The 17,180-nt window shown below is 41.4% G+C and overlaps 1 protein-coding gene across 2 annotated transcripts in view; it reads left to right on the forward strand.

The window, feature by feature from the left end:
- Positions 1-5,801: 5,801 nt before the first annotated feature.
- Positions 5,802-17,180, forward strand: part of DOK5 (docking protein 5) — a 149,611-nt gene continuing 138,232 nt past the window's right edge. The window contains exon 1 of one of the 2 annotated variants that reach the window (XM_036070852.2): positions 5,802-5,822. Coding sequence is in view for 1 of the 2 variants with exons in the window: in XM_036070849.2 (XP_035926742.1) it covers positions 6,468-6,533 (66 nt within the window). In the remaining variant the exon portion in view is untranslated. Of the gene's footprint in view, positions 5,823-6,157; positions 6,534-17,180 lie in introns of those variants that run through there. The other variant, XM_036070849.2, reaches the window with a different exon arrangement.

Raw genomic sequence — 17,180 nt, forward strand, 5'->3', positions numbered from 1 at the left:
ATCCTCTCTACCCTCTCTCAGGCCAGAGTTCCTTCTCCTTCCTATTCCAGATCCCTGTTTTCTCCACCAGCCCCCCATCTTCCAAAAGGGTCAGGACCTCTTAGTCCTTCCTCAAACAGCATCATGTAACTTTCTTCTGTGCATAATTTGATACATGTTTGAGTGTTTTTTTAATGTTTGTGCTCCTGATGGATTATCACCCTGACAAGCTCAGTCTGGTCCTTTCCTGCCTGCCTCACTGGCTCCTCAGCACCTAGAAAGCCTGGCTCAGATAGTGTTTGTTGGATGAACGAATGAAAGGGAGTATCTTTTATATGCATTTTAATAGTTTTGATATGGGTTTGTAACAAAAGGGTAAATGTGACTCTTCCTATTGACTCAGTTTCAGCAGAAGCCTCAAAAGCCCAGTGGGAGGAACATTTAGAAAACATTCTGAAGCAAGGCGTTGGAATCTCTGTGCAGAAATTGCAAAAAGAGCAGCTCTAAACCCTTTTGTCTGCATTCATTGACGATGCACCTCCAGCCTAAATAAGACATTGCGATTCAAGAGATTAAAGAAGAAAGACTCTTTTTTAAATTATTATTATGTTATGTTAATCACCATACATTACATCATTAGTTTTTGATGTAGTGTTCCATGATTCATTATTTGCGTATAACACCTAGTGCTCCATGCAGAACGTGCCCTCTTTAATACCCATCACCAGGCTAACCCATCCTCCCACCCCCCTCCCCTCTAGAACCCTCAGTTTGTTTTTCAGAGTCCATCGTCTCTCATGGTTCATCTCCCGCTCCGATTTTCCCCCCTTCATTCTTCCCCTCCTGCTATAAGAAGGAAGATTCTTTGGCAGAGAGTTGGTTTTCTCCTCCCCATGAGACAAGAGGGAAGATCTTTCCCCTTACTTTAGAGCAAGGGAGTGATTTTCAAGAGAATCACTCAGAAGGCTGGACATGAGTCCCTATAAGTGCAGAGGACACAAGGACTGGTGGTAGACTCACTCCTTAATATTGTAAAGGAGGAGGCCCGGGGTCAACCGGTTGACTTGACTTAAGGCAGAGCTAAGAACAAGTGGCCGCCCTGGGAGTGAGCTGACCATTCACTGGCACGGGCAATACTGAGTGAGTTCTTCCTCTGGCCAGGTAGGGCTTGTCTTAGACTAGATCCACCAGAGAACCAACTGGAAGGGCAAAAACCCAACATAGGCCTGGAGCATGAGACCCTGGGGTCTTCACAAGAATAAAAGCAGCCAGCCTGAGAAGGGCATTGGAGATAGAGCTCTTAGCAGGTGCGTCTCTAAGGAACTCACAAAAGCTCCTTGAGAGAAAGAGCAAACATTATATACCTGTTACCCAGAGGGCATCAACTCCAAGGAAAGACTTGGAGCAAGCAAAACTTTCCTTTCCTTTCCCCCTGCCCTCCAATCCCGTGGAGGCCAGAAGCCTTTAGTTATTACATAGAAGAGGAGGCAGAGCAGAAAACCAGTGAAGAAGCCATCTCCAACCCCCACACTCCTAGTCCTGGACTGGGGTAAGGGATAAAACGTAATTGAATGATATTCAGTGTTATAGGGCTATTAGGCTGAGATGACTCTTCATTACCTAGTAGTAGCCAAAAAAGCCAGAGACCTTCTGGAGATTTCATTCAGATTTAGATAAATAACTTTTCAATAAGCAAAGTTTAATGGGAAAAGATTATACTCGATTGATCCCAGTTCCTTCAGAAATTTGGTTGCATGTATGTACCCACTTCCATGTAAAATATATGTTTAGATGTATACATATTATATTAAGTTGTATATATATATAATATGAAGATAATTATGCATATTATCACAAATAATGCTGCTGTGAATATTCTCATAACTAAACCTTTGTGACTTTGGATACATTTCCAGAACTGGATCAGCAATTATAAAAGTTTTAAAAATTTTTTGATAGATATCACTTATGCTTCAAAACAGTTGTATCAGTTGATATCAATTTACATTCTCCATGGAAGCTTCATTTCTCTTTTCTTAAAGATTTTTGGGTACAGATCTTTAGAAGTAGATTTTTTTATATGGTCTTACCACTTCCAGTCCAGTCCCTTGTAATCTATTTTTTATTCATCAGACAGAATAATATTTTAAAAATATAACTTTCCTGGGGTGCCTGGGTGGCTCAGGCAGTCGAGCATCTGACTCTTGGTTTTGGTTCAGGTCAGGATCACAGGATCCTGAGATCAAGTCCTGTGTTGGGCTCCGTGCTCAGCATGGAGTCTGCTTGAGATTCTCTCCCTCTTCCTCTGCCCCTCCCCCTGTGCTCATGCACTCTCTCTCTCTAAAGTAAGTAAATAAAATCTTTAAAATATATATAACTTTCCTGCATTTGGCTTTCTCAAGTGCTCTTCACTCTAGCTGGAATGCACCTCCCCAACATTTCCCATAGCTTCTTCCCATCTTTTGTGTCTTAGCTTAAATGTCACCTCCTCAGAGAAGTCTTCCCTGACTCTCTCTTACTCAAAGTAAGGTTTCCTTTACCCCCCACATAACATACCACTTCTGTTCTTTAAACTGTCATCTATAGTTATTTAAACTGTTTATCTGCTTGTTTGTTTTTTCTCTCTCCTCCTAGGATATAGGCCCCATGGCGACAAGGATTTTGTTTGTGTGTGGGGTGTGTGTGTGTGTGTGTGTGTGTGTGAGTGAAAATTTACTGTGGACAGTCTCCACCCATAGCAGGTCCTCAGTCAATATTTGTTGAAGGCAGGACGGAAACAAGGAATCAATGAATGACAGAAGCAGACCTGCTTCCAGGTTTTCTCTCACCTGATTTCAGTGTCATCTTCCAAGCCATCCTTCTTTAGGTGGGTAAGGACTGGTGGAGGGGGACCTGGCCGCCTAGCAAATACCCTCTCTCCTTAGTGATAGCCAAATCATTTTCATTAGCACTGTCTCCCCTTGCCAGGGGAAAGGCTGCCTGTTTCTGGACTCTCCCACTGAGAGCAGCCTGCAATGGGGCCAAAGCTCAAGCTATTTTTGGTAAAGATATTGGACAAGTGCCATTTCAGCCTCTGCCCTGGTACTTTGCGGTACTTGGTGAAAGTACACTCTTCTTGGGCGAAGCATGGGAACCCATCACCTACTCTGGAAAAGTGCAGAAGCCTCTGGATTTCTGCACATAATTTTCTGTCCTGAAGAGCTTTATAATAATAATAATAGTGGGCTGAATGGAATACAGAGGGAATGGCATGAGTCATTCATGTTTCAGGCTAGAGTGGATTTCCACTTCGAATATGTCGGAGTAGGGGAACTATGGATTAATTTCTGGCTCTGCAACATGATGGTTATGAACTTCTATTTCAATTCGTGACACAGTTTTGCTTCTTATCAACAAGATGTCCAAAGAAGAGAAAAGTACTACTACATGTAATTCATTTTGATCTCACACTTATTTCATTTTAATGCAATCAACTCTTATTCCCCCAGCTTAGACCGAGAGCAAGGGATTAAGCATACTCAAAGTGAATATGATGACCACTGTTGGCAGAAGGGAGTTTGGATGCTGAGGAAACAAACAAATAAGAAGCTTAAAGTGTTGGAAATTGAGTTAAAAACAGGGATTGAAATAATGATTTTTTAAAATGATTTATTTATTTTAGAGAGAGAGAGAGAGCAGGGGGAGAGGGAGAGGGAGACAAGCAGACTCCCCACTGAGCTCAGAGCCCTATGTGGGGCTTGATCGCAGGACCCCGAGATTACGATGTGAGCCAAAATCAAGAGTAGGATGCTTAACTGACTGAGCCACCCAGGTGCCCCAAATAATGATTTCTGTGTGTGTGTCACCCTTATCCCCAGTGAAACTGAATTGTGTGTGACTATGTCCGTTTCGCAGTGTATAGTTTTGTGAGTTGTGCACTATGCAAATCTATAAGCACTACATATATATATATATACACATACTTATACTTGTAGATCTCTGAATTCCTCTTTTCCTCTTCTGCCACGGTTGTGTATTACACGTTTTGGACAAGAACAAGTGGCTGTCCATCCTATGAATAGTACAGTCTGTGTATTTTCCACATTTAATGGTTTGATTTAACCAAAAACAAACAAATAAAACCATATATTGGGTTCTGTCCTGCAGTTAAAAAAAAAATCACTTGTCTCTTCACAACTAGTTTGATATTTTCTAGTTTGATTCTAGTTTCCTCACGTCTGGCTTAATTATTTATGGATGTAGATTATACTCAACATTAATTATCATGGGATGGATTTCTCAGTTTCAGGTTTTGTCGGTAATTCTTTTATCTTGAGCCATTCACTTCTAGGTCCTTATGCCTCATTCTTTGTTTCAATGATACTGTTGATTTGGTCTACAGAGATGTGTTAGACAAATGTCTTCCATGAACTCATCTATTTTGTGGCAACCATGGACAGTATTTTTTTAAGTTCTAAGCCTTCAAAAAGAACTAATCAAATGATTTTATCATTTCATCCTTCTTTGGTGAGAGATTTAAACTTAAAACATCATTTATATCAAATGGCAACACAATGTCAGAGCTAATGATTTACTGGATAGCAAAAAGCATTCTCCTTCCAGAATATTTGCCTTTTGATTGTCTCAGTCCTCCTACGACACATTCTTGGGTGATTCTCTTTTTTATCTGACACCTACCAAACCAAAGTGACTAAAAGCTAGCGTTTCTGGCCAGAAAGGCAAGATTGATATAATCTTAGAGTTGAAAGGTCTTCAAATCTCATCAGGTCAAATAGTCCACTCAGTAAATGAACTTTGTTCTCCATAGCTCTGACCACAGGTCATCCAGCCTTGGTTCGGTCACCTCCCATGAACAAGAACTGTCCATTTCCGATGCTGTCTTTGTGCCTTTGCGGATAGGGCAAATGATTAGAAAGATCTTCCTTGGAAAGGAAGGAAGCTCCCTCCCTCATGACGTCTGCTCTTCAGAAGGGCTATAGGACAAAGCTGGTATCACACATATCTCCCTTTGGTCCCTGTCCTGTGGTACCTGGGGCAAGTCTCAATTTGTTGGAGCTTCAGTTTCCATGTGCGCGATAGTAGTATCTCATTGGTAAATGTGCGGGATAGTAGGTATCTCATTATTCCTTTAACAGGATTAGGACCATGTCTGGCAGCCTGGTGCCCAATAAATGTCAGTGGGTATCAACTCAAGCATGCTTCAGGAGGGTAGTGCATTCAGGGGCAGCGAGTGCAAAATCTGTTCCCCTTTTCGTCTTATTCTATAGGCAGTATCCCTTAATGGTTCTGAGAGCTCCATGCTAGGCTACTGGGGTATAAATATGGGCCTGGTATTTACATAAGGGAAGACGTATCTCATAGGTACAGGGGAGTTTAAGTGAGTTAATCCGTGCATGAGGCTTAGAGCTTTGACGGGCACTAAGAATTTATCAAGCACCTGCTACGGACTAAGCTTTGGGGGTACACATATTAATGAGGCCAAGGGTTAGCCCCTGGGAAACTTACATTCGGGCGGGAAAGACAAGCTCAAACAAGGAAAATGTAGCAAATGATACCACGGAAGGCTGGGTCCAGGATGCCAAGGAAACCGTAGGAAGCTCTTATGTAGCTTAAGCCAGGGCAATTTCCCTCCCCTCCTATGTCAAGGTCAAGGCAAACCAGGGCAACACCGCCTCCCCGGACACCCGCACAACAGAGGTAAAAATCAGCCCTTCAAAAGAGATGGGGCTGAAGGGAGAGGCGGGGTAGGCGGTGGCTGTGAAAAAGTGAAATTTCTTCTCATCCTAAAATCAGCCGCCAGAGCGAGAAGAGAGGGCGCGCTATCTCGGCAGGCTGTCAGCGAGGTGCGGGGGCGGGCTGGGGCGCGCTCGGGGTCCGGGAGGCGGGGAGGGATCGGAAGGGGAAGCGGGTCGGGCAAGGTGGGCGGGAGAGGAGGGGAGGGGAGGGGAGGGGTGCGAGCGCGTTCAGGGGTGTCTGCCCCCGGGTGGCCGCAGCCGGGCACTGGGACCCGCGCGGCTCCTCCACCTCGGCGGGTGGGGGGGGGGGGGGCTCCCACCACTCCGCGGTCGTCCTTCTCTTCCCTCTACCTCCTCCTCCTCCTCCTTCCCTACCTCCCGCCCCTCCTCCTCCCCCTCCCCCCCTCCTGCCGGGCCCCGGGAAGAGGCAGGGCTGGAGCCCTGAGCAGCCGCCGCTCCTCCTCCTGGCAGGCTGGCTGATGAGTCAGCTGACGGCGGCGCTCCAGCCTCGCCTCGCGGCGCTGCGCTGCGCTCTCCGCGCTCCCCCAAAGTGGCTGCCAGCCGGCCGCCCACTTTTAGGGGTTTGGGGGACAAAGTGATGTGCGCCTTCTAAAGCCGCGCCGAGCCGCAGCCGAAACAGCTTCGCCTTTTCAACTTTCTCCCCGCACGTCTTCTCCTGACCCTGCCCTTAACCCGCCCCAAAGCCACTTCGGGTGCGGGTGCTCGGGTGAGGGGGGTCACCGGCTGTCCGGGATGGCTTCCAATTTTAATGACATAGTGAAACAAGGGTACGTGAGGATCCGGAGCAGACGCCTAGGGGTAAGTATGATCCTTTTTTTTTTTTTCCCTGTTCGTGCGTTCAATTGTCTTCATCCTTCGCCAGCATCCCTGGAGGCTGGCAGGAGATTCCCCGGCTGCGCGCTGGTGAATTGCACTGTGGCTTTCTCAGCCGAAATCCACAATCGCCTGCGGCTGCCCCTGTAAAGCCGGGTCTAGGTATGTAATGGATCTATCTTTATCTCTCGGATGACTTGGCTTTCTGATGGTGGCCGCGTGTTCGGCTTCAGTGGCCACTGGAGCCCATCGACTGGAAATAAATATTTCTCGGTAGCCAAGGGAGTTGGAGCTGAGAAAGCCGGCTGGGGGTGCTGAGCCTGCAGGATGCCCCTGGTGCCCCTCTTCCCACTCGCCGCCAACTTAACTTTTCCAGGGGGTGGGAGGCTAGCTGAGGAAGAGGGCAGGCGCTCTCGGTGTGAACAAGGTCAGTGACCCCCTGACCCCAGGGAGACATTGCTGCCAAGCGGAAGGTCTCTTTGGGCATCGAATCCTGGACAATGACCCACCTCTGTCCCAGGTGTTGGCTAAGGCGGTGTGTGCTGGCCTCTGGCCAGGCCAACTTGGGGTGGATACCCGAATCTGAATTTTCTCTGTTCCTTATCCCGGGTGGTGGATTTCTGTTGCTGGAATACACATTGGAAACCCAATGGAAGATTATTTAGGGTGGAACATAATACCTGGCACAGAGCAGGTGCTCCCTAAATATGAACCACAAGAAAGAATGAATGAGCCTGAGGGTACTTGTAGGGGACAGATGTTGGCATAGGGATGGCTCCTCTTTTGCCCCCTTTCCCTTTGCTATTCATTGATAGGACTTCAGACAGAACTCATGCAGCTTCTCTTTGAGATGGAGTGATGGTGAAGGAATTCTCCAGAGAGGGGGACGATACTGGACTGATTTTTTTCCCCCCCAGATTCCAACCTACCTCATTTCTCTTTGCTTTGTGTCAAATATTGTTGCTGTTTTTGTTTAGTGGGTGTGTTTGGATGTTGGGGTTGGGGGGCAGAAAGTTTAGTGATGTCTGAAATAATATCAGCAATGGTGTGCAATGACCACACTGGGAGTATAGTTACAGTGATAAATTGAATGTCTTTCCCCACAAATAACATGTCATTGGCACCTTTCTCTTCCTTGGTCTTTGTACTTTTTTATGTGCTAGATAATTTTACTGAAAATTGAAAAGAAATTTCACAGTGGTAACCAGCTAGGGAGGATGAGAGGAAACATCTGTAATTATTAGAAACTCTTGCCTGATTTGTTTTGACCCTTTGCTTGCTTTCTTTCTTTTTTCCCTGCTGGTTACCATGTTTTAGCAATTATGTCCCGTGTTACTGTGAATATATACATATATAATTAGGAAGAACTGTAACAGAACTAACCAATCCCTATCAGCCCTGTGCAAGTTTCTTTGATCTTTTCCGCCATGCACATACTCTTCTCCTCAGCAGGAGTAACTATTGTTAGGGTACTTAACCTAGTGACTCCCATGCAAAGGGCAAGAAATAATAGGAGCTTTATGTTTTTGATAACCTTAAGGGCCAGCTGAGTTGTTACAGTTTTAAAGGGAGCATTAAAAACACCATTCTAATTTTAGATTTACTCCATCATGTCAGTTGAGGAAATTGGTAAGAGAAATCCATTCTGTGTTAGGGAGCATTCCAATAGGAAGAAGACATGCATTATTAATGCACAAAATGTGAATTATTCATAAGGGTTGGAGTGTATGCCAAATTGTGACACTTGGTGATTTTTTTGAAAGACTAGTTACCATAACTTTCTAGTTTATGGTAATGCAGATTATTTTTCTATATTATTACAGCTGACATAATATGGTCCTATATGTGTGCCAATGTTTACAGACAGGTATTTGAAGCAGAAGGAAAGGAAATTTAGTTTAGTTTGTATTCATTTTATATTGTACATATTGTATATTGGATGCCAGTGAGCAGCCTACTTTCTCAGGATTTATTCATCTTGTCTGCATTACTACTCAGGCGGATTTTAGAATATCTATAGAATGATGGTTATTGCTCATGGAGAGAAGGGTCAAAGACATAATCAGTAAAATCTGGTCTTATTGATTAATACTGGTTTTATCACCCGTTAATTTTTTAAAAGTCTTCTTAAGATGTGATTGATTTATATAAATGAAAGAGGCTGATTACATAGTTGTCAGAAAACACTGCAAACTGAAGTTTTCATGGGGGTCCCAAGTAATAGGGAAGAATGGCTTCAGGGAATGGTATAGACCCTCTGTCCAAAGTAAGAAGTGTTAGTGGTATTAACCCAGGCTGCGTAGAGCCTAGAACAGCATGTGCCTTGTGTAAGTTCCAGCCAGGGCTCCGGCATCACTTCTGTTCGAAGTAGGCACTCATACGTGCCCGTTGAACTACAGGGTGATGTGTGACTTTGCAGTTCATAAGCCTCTTGAGGAACTAATATGACAGAGTTGTTTTACATATGGAATCCAAACAAATGTCTGTGGATTAGAACCATGTTTGGGGGGGTTTATAATTAAACAAGAAAACAACATTTCATGGTAAGCAGCTGCTGTGCCAAGGAATGCTCCCTCAGATTTGGAAAAGGAGGAAAGAGCCAGTTCTGCTTCTATTACTCATGAGCTCCGTGACCTTGACCTCTCTTGGCCTCAGTTTTCTAATCTGTACAATGAACACTATTTCATGATGTTGGAAGTATTGACTAAGATAATATCTGTGAATATGTAATGAAAGCATAACATTGATTCTGATTGTATTATTTGTTTGGTATAATCAAAGGTGAGTGAGGATTGGTGGAAGGATATGGGGATTATAGATATCTTTCTGTCCAGAAGTGTCCAATGGCATAAGTGGCTTTTCAGATCTAGATGTTTTCATTGAGTGAAGTTTTTACAAATTCTATACATTGAAGTGATTTTACAGTGGGACATGAGACATTTTAAGACTAGCTCCATTCACATGAATCAAAGATAAATGGTCACTTTTAGTTGAGATCCTATATAGTTCAAGCAATTAAGCAATCATTTTCCATACAGACTTACTCTTTTCTGTAAACATCAAAAGGCTTAATGAAATTCAACTCCTTTAACTCAAAAGTCTCAGTACCTTTACATCTGCCTTCTCCAGCTTGAGCTCCAATGGTTCATGGAGGTCTCAAGCTGCATCCTGGATAAAGTGTTTGTTCAGAAATGTCTGTGCCACAATTTTGGGGGCTTGGGGAGGGAGGAAAGGAAGCAATTGTCTCCAATTATCTGGCTAATCCACAAAAGACACTAAAAATGTTTTCTTAGAGAGATGGTGAATCAGGCGATTTGCACATCACTAACCTGAGTGTATGGCTTAGATGGTGTCATATAATTGTCCTCACTTGGTTTCTTCCTTTGCAACAAAGAACATTTCCAATCAATACTTGCCCTGCATGCCTCGGAGTTTAAATTCAGAGCTATTCACTTAATCTACATGCAGTCTCTCGATTACTCGCCTTTAAATCACATCATGATGCTCTTGTACATCAAGGACCTCTTCTCCAGTCTAGCCTGCATCCCCATCTGGATGACTAAGAGTCTCAAACTTAATGCATCCAAACCCTTGATTGTTTCTTCCAAACCAGCTTCTCCTGGAGTCTGCATCTTGGCCACTAGAGGTCCCAACATTTTAATTGCCCTGGTAAAAATTAATCAGGCAAGCAAAAAAACAGCAAACAAACCTCTCTTGCATTTCTGTCTGCTCTTATCTCTCTCCCCACAACCAATCCATCACAAGATCCTATGGGCTCTATCTTTGAAATATATCTACAATCTGTCTTTCATACTATCTGCCACTACCATCCTGGCCCAAGTCCCCATCATCTCCTCCTTATAATATTAAAAAATATCTCCTAATTTGTCCCCCTGGCTGTTCAAACCACCAATGCCTTTCCATGCAATTCAGGGCAAGAGCCTTAGATGGGCTCAGAGGCCCTCTGCTGACTCAGAACCTTTTCTCTTGCTGTTCCGTCTGCTTGGAATGCTATTCCCCCTGGTATTTCTTCCCACGTGGCTCCCTCATCTCCTTCAGTCTTTCTTCAAATGCCACCTGCTCACTGAGGCCTTCCAGATACTTAATTTTATTTCTTGCCTCCTCCTCCTCCCCCATATCTTCTTCTATTTCTCCTCTCCCATATCCCTTCCATTTCTTCTCTCTAGACTTATCATCCCCTCACGTACTGGTCTGTTTATTTTACATGTTGATTGTCTGTATCCCCCAAATAGCACATGAGGCTCCATGGGGTCTGTGGCTTCTCTTTTAATTATAGCTGAACCCCAGTGCTGGAATAGTGCCCAGCACTTCGACAGTCTTCTTGATGAAGACTTCTTGAATGAATGAATGGATGCATCATTGTGAACTGGTTTAAGAGCATACACTCTGACATGAGACTGTTAAAATCCCAGGTCAGTGACTGGTTATGTGGCTTTTTTGGTGAGTTCCTTAACATTTGTAAGCATCGGTCTTCTGTAAAAATAAGGAGACTCATGGTACCCACCTAATATATGATCCTCATAAAGGGCTCCACACAATGCTTGACACATTGGAAACCTAATTAATGTTTATTATTACCATTTCTCACTACCACGGATGTTAGGGATGATGATGCTTAGGTGGCTATTATGTTTACTGCTTCTACTGCAATAACTCTCACCCTCAAAGAACTTGCTGTTTAGTTAGGAAAACAAACAATGCACATGCAGTAATATATAAATGCAAATATTGCTTGACAATAATGCTAGGTCTAGAAAGAATTTTTGCCTTTGTAAGATTTTTCATGACCCTGGGATAAATGACAAAGATAATCAGAGACGAAGAAACTCACCTCCATGAAACTTCAGTTTGAATGAGCGCATCAGACTAGGAGGTATTTCTGTTAATTTGGGGGTCTTTCTCTTGGGTGGTAGAGAATGGATTTGAAAAATTGGTTAGTTAATGGCCCGATTTTAGGCAGAAATATTTTCTCACTCCTTTGTTTCCCTGTTTGACCTGACCCAGTATGCCAAAGCAGCTATAATAGTCCCTTTAGGGTTTCAGGATCCATAGATGATCCACGGTTTTTACAGTACCTCGACAAAGTTATAGTCCTAACATCAAAATTCAACCATTCAGTAAGATACATGGAGCACTGTTTTTCATCCTCAAGAGAAAGAGGCTTTGGAGATAACTTTGCAGTGATAAAATTGATGATCATGTAGACTGAATACACATGCCTATGTCAAGACCACTCAGCGTTTTTTGCCCCCAGATGAATTGACTTCTCCAGTTTCTGTGTCAGAAGGGCTTTTCAGCTGGTATTTTAGTCATCTTTATTTGATGGCCTGTGTGGATGTTATGATTAATTGTGTATGAAGCCCAGCTTTTAATCATCCTCCCCAAAACCAACTTAAGCAAAGAATGGCCAATTTAGTGATTTTGTGTGTAGACATAAACAAAATTACTGATGGGATGATTTTCCTCATATCTGCCATATTTTGCCCCATATCTGCTGTATTTTTTTAGTCATATTAAATATTTCTTTCTTTTTTTTTTTTTTAAAGATTTATTTATTTATTTGAGAGAGCGAGAATGAGAGAGAGAGAGAGCACATGAGAGGGGGGAGGGTCAGAGGGAGAAGCAGGCTCCTCGCTGAGCAGGGAGCCCAATGCGGGACTCGATCCCAGGACTCCAGGATCATGACCTGAGCTGAAGGCAGTCGCTTAACCAACTGAGCCACCTAGGCGCCCTAGAAATATTTATTTCTTAAGCAGCTTTGTAATTTTTATGAGAAATCATTATCTTGGGTATTTTAAGAATTTAGTTTTCATTTGGGCTATATTTGCTTTCATTTGTTTTATCATTCATCAAATATTTCTTGAGTGCATACTAGTATAAGATCAGGGTAAACCACCTTAAATAAGACAGGTCCAGTCACGGCCCTCAAGGAATTGACAGTCTGTTGTTGGACTTGTATTGTTAACATGAGATTAATATATTCCCTATACTTAAGGGTGAATTAGTCTGAGTAACAGATAAAATATTGAAGTGCAAAGATCTCTGCAGAAATCTCCTTGTTCCGTTTTTGTGAAATGAGGAAGGTCAAATTTGATTTTCCTCTTAACTCCAGGAATTTGATGCCAGTTGGGTGGAAATTAAGCCTTTGGAGATTCTAAACCAGGAAGAGATTATGATGCCTCCCTCCTGCAACCCCTGTTCCTTTGAAATTCAAAATGAAATTGTGAGTTTAGAAATGCCACAGATATGTGTGAATGTTGAAGTTTTAAAATAGCTTCTTTCTAGGATGCAGATGGCTAAATTTTGAATAAGTATCTGGAATCTGATCTTTGCCAAGCATTTGGGGGGCTGTCTTTATTTTACTAGCAGTAAAATAAGTCTCTCTTCATGCCCTGGTTCCCAGAGAACATAAATGTTAGCTTGTGTGTATTATGTTCTTGAGTGGAGTCCTTTAAGTAGGCTCTGGGGATAGAATGCAGGTGACCTTTCTGGGGTGATGCTTTATAGCTTTTATCAGATTCTTGTAGAGGTCTGGACCACCCTGCCCTCAGGCCTCTCACCTCCCACCCTCTACAACTTCCAGAAGATTAAGAACCACTGTCTCATTTTTTAAATGATTTTTTTAAATTTTTAGATAATAGTAGAGTCACATGCAGTTATAAGAAATAATGCAGAGAGGTCTCTAATACCCAGTTTCTCCCAATGGTAATATGCTTCAAGTATATAGTACAGTATTGCAACCAAGATACTGACATTGGTACAATCGAGACAGAATATTCCCTCACCACAGGGTCCTTCCTGTTGTTCTTTTATAGCTTCCCCTACTGCTCCCCCTCCTACAGTCCTAAAGCCCTGACAACCACTAATCTGTTTTTCATTTCTATAATTTTATCATTTTGAGAATATTATATAAATGGAACCATATGGTGTGTAACCTTTTGGGATTTGGGTTTTCTTTTTTCCCTTTTTTTTTTAACTCAGCATAATTCTCTGGAATTGTCGTGATTGTTGTGGGTATCATGGTTCATTCCTTCTTTTACTGTTAAATAGTGTCCCATGGAATGGATGGACCATAGTTTGCTTAGCCATTCATCTATTGAAGGACATTTAGGGTGATTTCCATTTTGGGGCTGTTACAGAGAAAGCAGATATAAATGTTTGTGTACAGATCTTTGAAGGAATATAGGTTTTCAGACCTCTAGGTAAATGCCCAGGAGTGCCACTGTTGGGTGGTACTGGTATTTGCATGTCTAGTTTTTTAAAGAACCTGCCCAACTGCTTTTCACAGTGTTTGTACCGTTTTATCCTCACACCGGCAACATATGATCCAGTTTCTCTGTGTCCATGCTAGCATTTCATGTTGTCACCAGGTTTTGGTGTCCTCACTATTTTTTATTTTAGACATTCTGATGTATGTGTGGTGATAGCTCATTGTGGTTTCGATTTACATTTTCGTATTGGGTAGCAATGTTGAGCATCTTTTCATGTCTTATTTGCCATCTGGACATACATTTTGATAAAATACCTGTTCATGTCTTTTGCCCATTTTCTAATTGGATTGTCTGTTTTTTGACTGTTGCATTTTGAATGTTCTTTATATATTCTAGATCTCAATCCTTTCAGACATGTGGTTCTTAAATGTTTCCTCTCAGTAGGTAGCTTGTATTTCCTATCTTCTCAACAAGGTCTTTCACAGAACAAAGGTTTTTAAGTGTGGTGAAATCCAATTTATTTCTTTTTGGCATTTGTGGATCATGCTTTTGGTACTAACACTTTGCCCAGCTCAAGATTCCCAGTGTTTTTTTCTAGATGTTTTAGGGTATTACCTTTTATCTTTAAGCCCATGATCCATTTTGAGTTAATTTTTGTGTAAGTTGCGCATTTAGGTCTAGATTCATTTTTTGCCTATGGATGGCCAATTGCTGCAGCACCGTTTGTGGAAAGGCTGTCTTTTCTCCATTGAGCATATTTATGTGTTTCTGTTCTTAGGTCCTTTATTCTGTTCCATTGCTTTGTGTGCCCAAATACATGTAGCGGTATGTCTGTATGTGTCTATATGTATAGCTATACAATAACTCTTGAAACAGGGTAGGCTGATTCTGCCCACTTTATTTTTCTTTTTCAAAATTGTTTTAGATATTCTAGTTCCTTTGCCTTTTGATATGAAATTTAGAATAATTTTGACTGTAGCTACCACAAATCTTGCTGGGATACTCTCTTCCTTCCTTCCTCCCTCCCTCCCTCCTTTCCTTTTTTTCTTTCTTCCTTTCTTCCTTTCTTTCCTTCATAACTGAATTGATGCATTATTTTTTCCGTGGTGGAAATAGCATATACTTGAGACTGACACTTTAGCTTGGATCTCAACTTGACCACTTACTGACTCTATGGCTTTGAGGAAATTGCCTATTCTTTCTGAAATTTTGCTTCATCATGTACAAAAATGAGGATAGTAATATACTTCTCATAAGTGATAAGTATATCAAATTCTTAATCCTATGCCTGACTCGTAGTTGTAGGAACTTAATGAATGGTGATAATGTTGATTTTTATTTTTTTATTGTTGAAAGATTGAGGTGATATTTGTTGTTCATTGTCTGTAAGAAAAATAAGCTGCTAAAACTTAATTCACTCATCTCAGCAGAAGATTCATGGCTTTGGTAATGAAAAACAGAAGGCATTTTATTTTCCTCTTGCTGTTAACTTTAGTAATACATTTTTGTAATATGGGACTTATTTAGGAGCCACTCATGAAACACCATATTAGAAAATATAGAGTTAAATATATTGGTCCAAATAGCAGGCCTTTGATTAAAAGACTGATCACAGTATTTTTGCCTATTAACTCTAGTAGTGGCCCCCAAATGTGGGAATTATATAACTTGAGAGAAAATAATTATTAGGGAGGTCAGTAACATTGAATCCTAAGAAAAATGCCACTTCTTAATCAACTTATCTCAAAGAACTGATGCCCTGAAGTCCTTTTACTTTTTTATTTTATTTATTTTATTTTTATTTTTTAAAGATTTTATTTTATGTAATCTCTGTACCCAACATGGGGCTCAAACTTACAACCCCGAGATCAAGAGTCACATGCTTTATCTACTGAGTGCCTGGCTGGCTCTCCCTGAAGGCCTTTTAATAGGGAGAAAACCCTACTTAGATGCAGAGGTTTCAGGTAACAATCTTATGTTTTATTATATTCATTAACTTTATATTGCATTAAATTTTACATTTACCTTCAAGTGATATTGGTTTTCCATTTAAGATAAAAATGTGTAGCTTCCTCTTTAAATAAGCTTATTTAATTTAAAAAGTAAAGTTATTTAATGGATGACTAACTCATAGTGCAATCATACCACAGAGTGGCAAAAAGTAGGAAGGTAGGTGGTGGAACTCAGTATGGCACAAATCCAAATGGTGGCCTATGCATGACCAAGCTTGGGAGACTCACGACTATTATACTTCTCTTCTTAAGTAGGTTTTTTTTTTTTTTTATGTTATGTTAATCACCATACATTACATCATTAGTTTTTGATGTAGTGTTCCATGATTCATTGTTTGTGTATAACACCCAGTGCTCCATTCAACACGTGCCCTCTTTAATACCCATCACCAGGCTAACCCATCCCCCCATCCCCTCCCCTCTAGAACCCTCAGTTTGTTTCTCAGAGTCCATAGTTTTTATAACCCTTACATGTAAAACTTATACTGGCCATATGGCTTGATTTTATACAAATATCTTAAAAATTGGGTCCTAAGAAAAAATATCCCATGTATTCAATACCATCCTCTTAAGAAACTTCCATCTGATATCACCATAGTGTATATGTCACTTCTCACCCTAAACCCCCCCCACACAAATTTATCTCAGATTTGCCCAAACCCTGATTTTGTCTTCTCTTCACTCATGTTTACAATGACTACTTTAGTGGTTAACAGAAAGAAAAAGAAGTCTGTCTTATGAATGGACTAACTCAAATTAAATTAAAACACTAGTTTGAGTTCAGAGCTTTTCCTTAATACAAGTTTCACTGCTTAGGAAAGCAATTATAAAGTCTTAAAATGCATTTTATTATCTTAAAGCCACACATTAACTCAATAAAAGAAATTTATTTTAAAAACCTTCAAGAAATCATACCTCTTTGAATCCCATAGCAAAATTAACTCTTCATATGATGAACAATTTCTTTGGGGCTCCAGGTTTCCATCTGTAAATATGCAGATACTTTGGCTAATTTGCAAAAGAACCACTTTTTAAGCCCGAGTTGTATTCTACCAACATTGGCCCCAAATCTAGATGTTATGAAACTAGTCTAGTTCTCAACATCCATGAATTCAGATGGAAAATGTGTGAAGTGAGGTTTGAAAGGAACATTTCCCGGGGAGTTTGCCCTGAGAGGTCTTCATCAGTTTGAATAGATCTCCATTAATGGCTCTTCTTCCCTCTGATTTTCTCCTGCCTGGTTCTCTCTTGGTCTCCAGATTTTAACTTCATAATTCCTGTCTCAGAACAGCCTGCCAGGACCATCACATCTAAAAAGTCTTCTCCTCACATCCCTCTAGAACTTCGTTCTAATTTAAGAGTACGCATAGGATTTTTAGATTTTCTTA

This window comes from Halichoerus grypus, chromosome 10 (assembly GCF_964656455.1).
Source record: "Halichoerus grypus chromosome 10, mHalGry1.hap1.1, whole genome shotgun sequence".
Taxonomy (NCBI): domain Eukaryota; kingdom Metazoa; phylum Chordata; class Mammalia; order Carnivora; family Phocidae; genus Halichoerus; species Halichoerus grypus.